Source organism: Agelaius phoeniceus, chromosome 2 (genome assembly GCF_051311805.1).
Source record: "Agelaius phoeniceus isolate bAgePho1 chromosome 2, bAgePho1.hap1, whole genome shotgun sequence".
Taxonomy (NCBI): Eukaryota; Metazoa; Chordata; class Aves; order Passeriformes; family Icteridae; genus Agelaius; species Agelaius phoeniceus.
In genome coordinates, this window is record NC_135266.1 from 7192563 (window position 1) to 7204639 (window position 12077).

The 12077-nt window shown below is 46.0% G+C and overlaps 1 protein-coding gene across 1 annotated transcript in view; it reads right to left on the minus strand.

Annotated features, from left to right (window-relative positions):
* Window positions 1-10063: 10063 nt before the first annotated feature.
* LOC129134112 (amine oxidase [flavin-containing] A-like) overlaps window positions 10064-12077 on the minus strand; it is a 35029-nt gene continuing 33015 nt past the window's right edge. The window contains exons 14-15 of the mRNA XM_054653790.2: window positions 11808-11870; window positions 10064-11337 (exon numbers count right to left, since the gene is read on the minus strand). Of these exons, the coding sequence (XP_054509765.2) occupies window positions 11182-11337; window positions 11808-11870 (219 nt within the window). The 3' untranslated portion in view covers window positions 10064-11181. The remainder of the gene's footprint in view (window positions 11338-11807; window positions 11871-12077) is intronic.

Consider the following 12077-nt stretch of genomic DNA (forward strand, 5'->3'; position numbering starts at 1 on the left):
TGGGCCAGTTAGAAAAGGTGGTAACACCTCTGGGATAACAAATTTAGGAAGCAAAAAAAGTTATAGTGCAGATGTGATTGCAGCCAGAGAAGAGCAGGGTGAGGATGTGTGAGAGGAAGAGCCCTGCAGACACCAAGGTCAGGACACAGGGAGGGGCAGGAGCTGCTCCAGGGGCTGGAGCTGGGATTCCCTGCAGCCCTGGTGAGACCCTGGTGGGGCAGCTGTGCCCCTGCAGCCCAGGAGGGCACAGGGATGCAGAGATCACCTCAGCCCAGGAGGGCACAGGGATGCAGAGATCACCTCAGCCCAGGGAGGAGACCCAAAATGGGGCACAGGGATGCAGAGAGGAGGCTGTGAACCCATGGGAGGCCCATGAAGAGAGGAGCCCACCCTGGAACAGGATTCCTGGCAGGGCTTGTGACCCTGCAGGGGACCCACATTGGAGCAGGCTGTGCCTGAAGGACTGACCCCATGGAAGAATAACCCACAGTGAAGCAATGTATGGAGAACTGTTGCCTGTGGGATGGACTCACATTGCAGAAGTTCATGGAGAGCTGTCTCCCATGGGAGGGATCCCACTCTGGAGCAGGGGAAGGACTCCTCTCCCTGAGCAGTGGCAGGAGCAATGAGTGATGAACTGACCATAACCCCATCCCCATCTCCCTGTGCCACTGAGGGGAGAGAGGAGGGAGAGCTGGGAAGTAGAGAGGGATGGGAAGAAGTTATTTTTGTAATTTACTTTTACTTCTCATTATCCTGCTCTGATTTTGTTGCTAATAAATCCAATTACTATCCCCAAGCTCAGCCTGTTTTGCCCATGATGGAATTTGATGAGTGATCTCCCTGTCCTATCTTGACTCATGAGCCATTTGTTATATTTTCACTTTTCTGTCCACCTGAGGAGGGCAGTGACAGAGTGGCTTTGGTGGGTGTCTGGCATCCAACCAGGATCAAACCACCCCAGTGTTTTTGGTGCTGAAACCCAGGATTATGAAGATTTTGAGATAAGGATGGTAATTGGGAAAGTTTGGGCAAAGCATAGACTAAACATTGTTAGAGAGTAGAATATTCATGGTGGATTTTGCTGTAACTGTGGTGAAGGCACGAGGGGTGGAGTTTGTGTGAATTGAAAATTTTTGTTCTGTGTTGTGATTATGCCATTTTGATTTTTGTGTGGGGAACTTTGCTCTTCCTTTGTTTGATTGGTTTTGTTGATGTGAGTGCAGGTTGTGTGATGGATGTGGATTTTAATGATAGTTCTTAAACAGTTAAATATGTGATTCACAGAGGTGAGGGGTGCAAAGTGGAGTCAGATTTGACCTACCTTTTTAACCCTTTGTTCAGGCATAGCCTGGAGTATCCCAGAGGACATACCTGAAATGGTAATATCATTAATTTAGTTATTCACAAAACTTGAGCATGCATTTCAAAGAGACTGTGTCAGCCAAGAGGTGCTTCATTACTTCCATCAGTCCAGTGCACAGAAAATTAATGTGGACAGATTAATACAGAAGAAATCAATTTTGTTTAACATCTGTAAAAGATACAAATATGATTTCCCAAGAAACCAATTAGAAATCCCAGTCATTGTTTAGAAGGGGATGGGATGTGTGCGCAAGTTATTTGGCTAAATCATGCAAAACTCAGTGCTACAAGAGCTGATGATAATTTTTTCTTCTTGTCTTGTGTAATTCTACCAATTTCTTATCTGGAGCAGATCCCAAAATGATGTAGGGACTGATGAGTTTTGCCTTCTGGCTCAAGACAGGATAAATTCTCCCTGAGCCTGTGGAACTGCCTCAGAAAAAACCAAAAATCCAAGCATGATAGGCCTCAGATTGTAGAGCCAAAGTACAGTTTTGTATCTGCTGGAAAAAAGACATTTTTTCTCAGGTTGGTCCTGCTCTGTGGGGTGGGTGTGGAAGGAGGCTCCTCATCCTCATCTGCTGTTTGAACCCATCCAGGTACTGGAGGACTCCTACAGACATGTCCTTCTCTCTCTGTGTCCATGCAGGAGGGATGGATGGGAGTTTGAAATTCAGTTATTTACTTGCATCTCACTTTTTCTGCAAAGATCACATATTTGCCCACCTAGAGGGCAATTCATGAGCTAAAACTCAATTGTCTTGTGCCTCTCAGACATTCAAGGGCACCTTGCTCAGCCCCAGCTGCTGCCCCAAAGGAGGCAGCTCTTCCAGAGGCCTAAGAGAAACCATTGTCATATATTGCCAGAGTTTCGTACCTCCTTGATGTTTCTGGTAGGCAGCTCCTCTAGGCACTAACTCTCCCTTGTCCTCACAGCAGCCAACTGACTCCAGTTCTCCTCAACCAACCAATCCACTCTTTTATAACACTCTTCTGATTGGCTACAGCTGTACCTTGTTAACATCAGGCCTGCTCCCAATCTTTAGTAATTGGTTCAGCTGGAACTCTTTAGGGGATAAGATTACATTCTAGACCACCTTCATTTACCCATCCTGTATCCCCCTAAAATTCCCCTTTTTTCTTTTAATTACAGAATGGCAGCATTTCTAGAAGTACATATTCATATAAATTAACCTTATGACATATTCATATATCTCATTCAGAACCAAGAGTTATACAGGTGTTCTGACAACGTATTACAAATATACAGTACAAATATCTATATATTTCTGAGTGTTGGTTCAGTTTTGCAGCTTTTCTCAGTTTACAAAGTACTTATCATCAAAATCTTTTATACTCATCTTTAACAAACACTAATAGCTGCAATTTATATATTTTAGCAATAATTTAGTATTCAAGTCCTGTTCCCCAAATCCACGGGGTTATTTAGTCAAATCCTGTTTCCCCCAAACCGCAGGGTCATATAGTTTAGTCCCAAATCCACAGGGTCATATAGCTGAGTATTCAAATCCTTTTTCCAAATCACATCGGGATCACCATTTGTTGTTACATATTGCAAAGGTTCTATTGTCAGTACATCGCAAGGGTTCCATATTGGCAGAGTTTCGTACCTCCTTGATGTTTCTGGTAGGCAGCTCCTCTAGGCACTGACTCCTCCTTGTCCTCACAGCAGCCAACTGACTCCAGTTCTCCTCAACCAACCAATCCACTCTTTTATAACACTCTTCTGATTGGCTACAGGTGTGGCCTGTTAACATCAAGCCTGCTCCCAATCTTTAGTAATTGGTTCAGCTGGAACTCTTTAGGGGATAAGATTACATTCTATACCACCTTCATTTACCCATCCTGTATCCCCCTACAAGAAACCTCCTAAAGCAGCCCTGCCCTGTGGCACAGATGATTTTTGGGTACCAAACTGGGCAGATTCTACCTCCCACCAGCTCTGATGGCAATTAGGTATTTCTGGGGGCATTTAGCTTTGAAGAAATGCACTAGGGATGATGCGGGCTCTGTGAATCTAACATGGTGCATGTTAACAGGTAGCTGCACATATAATGTGTTAATTCACAGCTGTCCTTTACCCAGGCAGGCTGTAGATGAATTTGCTTGTCATTAGAAACAGAGCCATGATATTCTAGTCATAATATTAGCAGAGTTTGCTAGAAAAGCCTTCAGTTAGCAGCTGAGTGCCAAGATAAGCTGCAAAAAAATACACCTGAGTAAGAGGCTTTGTAAGCTGATTTTAGTGTGCCATGATTTGTGCAGTCAGTAGCAATAAGCTATCCTGAAGCTAGGCTAGATAAAGCTCAAAAAATAATTTTTAAAAATAATCATAGAATAGTTTGGGTTGGAGGGGATGTAGAAAGGGGATATTTCTAGGTCACCTAGCCCAAACCTCCTGCCATGGACAGGGACATCTTTGTCTAGACCAGGGTGCTCAGAGCCCCATCCAGCCTGGCCTTGAACATTCCCAGGAATGGGTCATCTACAAATTCTCTGGGCAGCTGGTTCCCTTGTCTCACCCCTATATCTAATCTATCTTCTTTTAGTATTAACCCCTTTGTTCTATCACATCAAGCCCTGCTAAAAAATCCCTTTACCCCTTCTAGGTACTGGAAGGTTCTCTGAGGTCTCCCCAGAGCCTTCTCTTCCCCAGGCTGAACAGCCCAAATTCTCTCAGCCAGTTCTTATAGGGGAGGTACCCTAGTCCTGTCATCAGGTCAGTGACCCTCCCTGGGCCCACTCCAGCAGGTCCACGTCAAAATACCTGTGAAACACACACTGCTTCATCCTCTGGGACTGACCCAGTGCCAAGCTGGCTCATCCCAGTTCTGCATTCCTCCTGGCACTGCTGAAAGAGGCAAACCAAGCTGTTTTGATTCCAAGCTGGTCTCACCCTCTGTTTTGACAGAAGGTGAGATGCTGTTTCTAATTTATAACCAAAAGGCATTAGCTTTCTTTCAGGGCTGGCTTTTTGCTGTGTGCACAGTTAGTTTTCTGATAGCAATGTTTCTAATCCTTTCTTAGCAGAACAGCCCCAACAAAATAATCCATTTCCAACCAGCTCCATTTACTCTGACATCTACAGGCTCTGTAGACTCCTTGCCACCATCCCTGCAGCTTTGTGGGGGAAAAAAGCCTCATCCAAATCTAAGTGATCCATTAAGGATGGATCTAAGTCATCTGACCTCTCAGGTTTCTGTGGTTGAAATGGCTCCCGAGGTATTCAAGAGTCTCTTTTTCCCAGCCCCACAACCAAAGAAGAAGTTGGGATTCCTGGGCTCTGGTTCTCAAGGTTGTTTATTTTCTCTTATCTATTACATTCTTTCTCTGACCTGCTGAGATCTGTCTGGCAGGTTGGTTCATGGCACACTGACCACCCTCAGGGTGGTGTTAGTTTTTTCTACTAAAACCTATGTGTACTTTATTTATAATAATTTTCCAATACCTATCACCTATGTTAGACAGTCTGTCTCTACTCTAAACCAATCCAAAAGTGCCACCATCACAGCAGAAGATGGAGGACAAGAAGAAGAGGAAGAAGGACAGGACATGCCCAGATTCCTCCATCTTGCCTCTTGAACCCCCATTCTAAAACCCCAAAATTTTACTTTTTCACCCTGTTACAAATTCACTATCATTCTACTCAAACTCTTGTGGCTTGTAACTCTTCACACAAAGTTGGTAATTGTTTTCATGAGTTAAAATTGAAGGCACAGGTGTTTTTGACTCCATGCCAAGGTCTCTGAGCCCCTTGCCAGAGTCTCAAATCACACAGGGCAACCAGAGGAATGTCCTGGGTTCTGACACCGACCAACAGCAGAAAGGGGCTGAGCAAACACAGACCAGCCTCATCTGCCTAAGGGCATAATGTCATGGAACTTTAGCAGTGCCTTTGAGAGGGGGAGTGTCTCTGAGTCCCTGTAGCAGCAGAGACTCCAAGAAGCACTTGAGGAAGTGGTACCCAGCAGAAACACCAGCCTTTGGATGATTTGGTTTGTCAAGTGGCTCTGTTTGCCCCTCTGCCTACTGGGATTTAACACTGCACTCGAATATGCTCTGGTGCTTGGCTGGCAGGGAGCAGGGAAAAGGAAACATATCAATAATGCACTGAGGCATCCTTGTCAGCCCTCAGGCTGTGCCAAATTTGCATATGCTCCAAGCTGTAAGAAAACACTTTGCACAGCAGTGTTGCATTTAGCAGAAATTACATTATAATTTCAGATGTAGAAACTTCTATTCCAGGTCTGAGGCAGGGAGGTGTCCCATTGGGCTGTGCAGTCATTATCTTAAACAATTGAAATGTATTCTTGTACTTCATCAAAATCAAGGGAAGACATTAGTCCAGCCCCCACCTGCCAATTCAGTCCAAAGTGGAACAAGACTATTTAACTAAATTAGAAACTATATTATTTCCCAATAATTCTTTATGAGATGGAGTGTGGCCAGAGCAATTTTTCAGAGTGTGCATATTTGAGCCAGCACCTCTATCCATCTCTGCAAAGCAAATTGACCCCACAGAAACTCCCTTCCCTGAGAAGGGGAATGCCCAGGAGCATTTAGGATCTGTGCTCACACTTTTCTTCCAGCTCCTTTATGCTGCCCAGCAGGAGACAGGACTCGAGTTGCCCTTTGGAGGAAGTTTTGCAGAGCTGCCAGGGGCTTGATGCCTCTGCCATTTCACTGCCCTGATTTCTGCCAGGGCCAGAGGCTGCAGGGATGGAGCTTCTGCTTCCTCAGAGTGGCACATCAGAGCTTCGAGATGGGTGAGAATTTATTTTTAAAGCTGGGGACTTGCATAATTTCCCTTTGGTGTGCTTCTCTTCCAGAGTTTAACAGGAAGGGTGAACACCAGGGCAGAAATGCCCACAGAGACCTTTCTGCAAACCAAAGTGTGAAGCTCCTGACACATATTTTTTTGTGAGGTGATAAAATACTGCTATGAGGTAGCCCAGAAGATGATAGGCTTTGTTTCAGCCTGTGCCATGCTGCTGAGCTGGCCATGCTGTCTGCAGCTGGTGTCTGCTGACAGAAATCCTCCTCAAATGCCAGCCTCTCCCTTTTGGAATTCAGCCAGGTGTCCTGGATTTCACCAAGGTTTTGATGAAAATGATGGGGCTCAGGCTATAATCCAAGGAGTTTTCAAGTGAGTGATCTGGTCATGGAAGTCCAAATGCCAACACAAGCAATAATTATCTCCTTTCCTTCATTTTCAACCTCATCTCAAGTGGCAGCTGCCCTCTTGTACTGTGAGTGGCAGGGGTATTTCATAAAGAAGAACTGTAGGAAGATACAGATGGCAAAGGGCATCTGTCTTATATTTTCTTGTGCTTGGTAAGGTTAGAGACAGTGCAAATTCATGCCCCTGTCTGATCTGTTCATTATAGACCAGGGAACACCACATCCCTGGGACTCTGGAGGAACAGATGGGTGGCTTGAAGGCCCTGCTGACCTCCTCTGGCACCCAGCAAGGTGCCAGCACCCCTGCTAAAGCTTCCCTCTCCTCTCATGTGTAATGGGCTCTCATTTGGGAAACTTTTCTCCCTGCTCCTTCTATGTGTCCTGGGTTATTCTGTTTCTGTTATATAAGATGTGTCACCCTGTTTTTTCAAGTTTTTCTAAGCCTTCTGATGTTTATATTCTTGTAACAAACTTTCTCACACACTTTATGTAAATAACTTATTGTTTTGCATTCTTTTATGGAGGAGGAGAAAGCTGATGGTCTGTTGTTTTGTCCAGTGTCATTGGAGAGGTGGCACTGTCACCCTCCAATCCACTGTCACTTTTGGAAATCTATAAATGTTGGAGTCAGAATTAAACTTTGCTCTTTTTTGCCTTGGAAAATCCAGTGTCTGTGTCTTTCTGTTTCGTGTCCTAGAGTGACAAAGATGAGTCAAAAAAAAGCAAAACAAAGAGAGCAAGGAAAGGGGAACAGAACCTGGAAATCCAAGCACTACAAATAAAGAGCAGAATAGGAACTGCAGCTGGAGCCCAAAGTATTTGTTGCCAAGTGCAGGAGCTGAATGGGAAAAGCAAAAGTTACAGTTCACTCACAAAGAGCACATTTGATTTCCCATCCTGGATTTTCACCAAGATGAAATTTCCTTACTCTGTGTGTGTGTGAAAAGCAACTGTTGCAGGGGAGAAACAGCCCACAAGGAAGAGAGCTGACTCTAGCCATGTCTCACAGTAGAGGACTCTCTTTGTTTGTTTGTTTTTGTTTGTTTTTGTGGAGCTGGGAGCTGAACTCTGTGCAGAGAGCATAAAACCAGTCCCCAGCTTGACCCCAGCATGGTTCTGGCTGAGGAAAGCCTTTGCTGTCAGGCACCAGAACCTGGTCAGTGGGACATGGGAACCCACTGGTGGGAAACTGGAGGTTGGGATGTGTCAGACTGTGTTGGCACATCACCCTGGCTGGTATTTTTGTTCAAATACATAATGCTAATTTTCCCAGTAGTTGGGGGGTATCTCTGATCCTGGGAAAAGAGATCAAGTACAAACAGTACCCCACAAAAGCCAGTGTTGGCTCATGGGGGCTCAATCAAATGTGAATTGAAAAGCATTGTTGGTGAAGGACTAGCAAAGAGGCCAAGTGAAGGCAACAACCTCTTGCTTTCCCAAAATGGATTTTCACATAGTAATAGAATGTTTTGGGTTGGAAGGGATCTTAAAGATCATCCCATTCCAATTCCCTTTGATGAAAACAAGCTGCTTGGGGCTCCATCCAGGGAAACCTTGAACACTTCCAGGAATGGGCCATGCCCCAGTTCTCTGGGCATCCTGCCCCTCACCATTTTGAGGTTGGATGTACCTTTTTAGCAACCTGGGTGTGTCTGGTCAGATCTCGCCCTTGTCCCACACAAGGAGCATGACTGGAAGGCCACTGCGTCCCTAGGGGACATCCACATTCACTGCTCCAAAACATGGAGCCCCTGCAACCTGGCACTGCTTCCCTGGGGTGGTGGCCCCTTCCCAGACCTGTGACCCAGTGCTTTCCAACCAGGGGGGTTTGGGTTGTCAGTTCCCTTGCCAGGAGGTTGTGGGCTGCAGGTAATGAGGGAAGGAAAGCCTTGCTAGGCTGATGGTGCTAAAAATCAAACAGTGGCTCTTCTCCTGCACCTCCTGCCCATCCAGCCCCTGCTGATCCAGCAGTGCATCCTGTCTCAGGGTCCCTGTCCCCATGGGCTGGTTGATGGCAGCCAGGGGGGAACAACCCTGTCACCCTTTGCAGGCAGGAGCTGCAGCCAAGGGGAGTGGGCCAGAAAGGAGGAGGGAGAGTCTCACAGGAGATTTTTCCATCCCCAGGGCTTGGGCAAAGCTGCTATGCTATCTGTAAGCAAACCCAGCAACTTGATTAAAAAGAAGCAGACCTCCTCACATATATCATCCCCACCTGCTTATTTTGGACTGCCTGATCTGTGTGCTCAGTGGTGTTTCTTATTTCACTGCTACTGTGGAGCATTAAGGGAATGTTTTCTCCCTCTGCTGTTCCTTCTGCTAGTGCTTGCTCTGGTCTTTGTTTTACTTCCAACAGCCCTTTCACCTAAGGTTTTCCCATTTCCCAGGGGTGTCAATGCAATTTAGTTCCCACACTGGTGCTGAAGGACTTGGTGTGGACCCCAGCCTCTCCCACCTCACCCTGTATTCAAAGAGGACAGAACATTTCCCACTTCTGCCAAAGGAGTGCAAAGCTCTTACTCCAAAAATGGGGGCACTGAGCACCCCTGATTTGGGAAGGTGTCCAAAGGCTTTCCCTTTCCCAGCCTGGGTGAGGGCTCTGCTTGGCCCTCAAAAGAAAGAGGTGTTTCCCTGGTGCTTCAATCTCCCAGCTTTAATACCAGCAGCAGCTCACTTGGGGAGTTGTCAGTGGTGATAAACTCAGTCTCATTCTGTTTCAAAATTGGTTTAAGAAAGATGCCTGGCTGTTTAATATTTAAGCTAAATGTTTAATGTTTAAACAGGGAAATTGGTCTGATTGTCAGAAAGGGCATTAAAGCAGGATGGGAACTGGTCTATAATCTCTGACAAATGCTGCCCTTTCTCTGCAGCTGCCTGGTGCCTGGGAGCTGCAGGAGTCTCAGAAATGCCAATTTTAATCAATCTCACTCATTTCACTTGCTGCCTGCCAATCCCACAGCAGTGAGATGTGCCTTTCCCTGGGAAGGGGCAACATTGTACCTGGCCCTGTTTAACAGTTTGAGATTAATTCAGCTGAATTGCATTGGTATTTCAAACCCCAAAGTAATTTCAATAGAAATGTGTGTGGAAAAGGTGAAAAGTGAAGCTGGACAGTGCTGGTTCATGGGTGTATTGCAGATGATTTGGGGTCCCTTTTACATGTGCACACAGAAGTTCTGATGTCAAGCCTGAAAATGAATGGCTGTAATTGCTACAAATACACCTATGGATAAATTATTTTTGAACAAGTACAGGCAGTGTTATTCAGATGGTGGAAATGCATGTGGCAGTGTAGAACTATTTCAGACCACAAAAGGCTCCTCAGCAGCCTGTGCTCCCTCCCTGAGGAGGCACAGTGGCTGTGCCAGGCTGCATGCCCAGGGTACTCCTTGTGCACAGGAATTCCTGCTCAGCAATGGCTGGAGCTGGGGAGAGCACACTCAGCAGGGAGCCCTCGAGTCAATCAGCAACTCAGGAAACTCACAAAAAACCAAGCAAGGCAGAATCTGAAGAAAAGTTTATAAGAAGATCGAGGTTTCAGGACTATTGAAAGGCACATTTCACCCATGTTGAACGACAGCTGAGCTCATGGACACGTACAACGCTCAAAATTCATGGCAAAAAGATCACATAATGATGGCACATTGTGAAACATACATTCCAGACTTCAGTCAAACACTAAAGTGATTATTTTAAGAGTATCATGTACATAATAAGAGTGGAACAGGCAGATGCATCCAATTACTGTAATTTACAAGGCAGTAATTCGAGCCTCAAATACAGTTCTCCTTATTAGAAGAAGGGGCTATGGATTAGCAGCAAAATGAGGGGCAGTAAATGGACAGGGAATCAGGAAGCTGCTGCCATTTGGAAAATAACAGCCAGCACCTGCTGCAAGTGGGAGGAATTTAACTTGGCTAATTCATTTCACTGTGCTGTGGCAGCACAGGGCTGGGCTGGATGGATGCTCTCAGGGCAGGCACCCTGCGGAGCAGATGTGCACAGATGTTTCCTTGGCAATGGGCAGGATGAAGTCCAGCCATGCCCCCTCTCTCCCTGTTCAGTGCTGTGCCTTGTGCTAATTACCTCCTTTCATCCAGCTCGGGGTTAAATTTCACATTGCGATGATTAATAATTAATCAAATGCATTTGAAAATTAATTTGGCAATTCTAGGACTGATTGGCATGCTAATCTCTTCTGTGCAGCGGGGATGGTATGGGAACAACCTCGGATGTTCTGAGGTGAATGCATGAGGGCATTTACTATCTTGTGTGGTGAAAAATAAAGCACTGAGTGGAAACAAAAGCGTTCTCCAAGACCTCTTTGCAACTCAGAAAAGGTGTGATCTGCATTTTGCCTTCCTGTATTAGGAATATATCATTGATATTATCATGTCCAACCAAAACCAAATGGACAAGTGTGAAAAACGCCCCCACAGTTGATTTATTTCTGTTTAACTGCAGTTAGATTTGATGCATTAATTATGGGACTAAAAAGAAAAATCACAAGGAGAAAAATTGTTGGCTCTTTCCAGCTGTCCATGCCACTTCTCTCCAGAATAACACTCATCTGGTGAAAGGGGAGGAGAGGGGGTGTGCAGCTCCCCCTGGTCCCCGCTAGTTCCGGCAAGCAAGTCCCTTTTTACAGACCAAGAGCCCTGCAGCAGCCACAGAGGTGACACACAGGGTGCAGCTCAGCAGGCACAGCAGCCCCGGTGCCGAGGGCAGGTTCCTCTCCCAGAAGCTCCTGGAGAATGGTCGGGCTGGGACATCCTGGGGGAGAGAGGAGATGGTGACTCCACAGGGTGTCCCCTCACCCTGAGGTGGGAAATGCCCCCCTGAGGCTGGGGAGGTGACAGGTGTTTCCCAGGTGGTGCAGGGAGAAGAGTCATGGCTGTGAGACGTGTGTTCTGTCATCCTGAACAGCCACAGGACAGTGAAGATGGAGTTACTTGTGGCTGGAATGATGTTCTATTTGGCTTTAAACCATAGACTGGGACTGGGCAGAATTAGGCTGCATTTTTCAGTCCCCCAGGCTCTGAGATCAGTGTGCTTGGCTCTTAGTCATCCACCCTTCAGACAGGGGTAACAATATTCCTTGGACAACTCACAAAAATAATGCCATCAGCATGTGAGGTGACTAAAGGCTTGCCTGGGAGCAGGGTGCACAGGAGTCACTGAAATAGGGACACACCTGATGAGGGGTGTGTGCCTGACTGGGTGACAGTGATTCTCTGGCTCACCTTTGACTCTGGCTCTGGCATCCAAATCTCACTCTTGGAGATCTTCCCCATACTGTGCAGTACCTAGAAGAAAAAATTATTTGTGCCATGTGAAAAAATTATAACCCACAATACTTCCAGTGTTGGAGAAACAGAGGAAGTCAGAGCAAGTGACATTGATAAAAGGTGTTACTATGACTAGCTGCAAGTCCCTTGAACCAGAAAATGTACAGTGATTTCTACAGATTTCTAGAGCTTCTCTAAATATTTTTGTGGGAGGTTTTTAGGTTT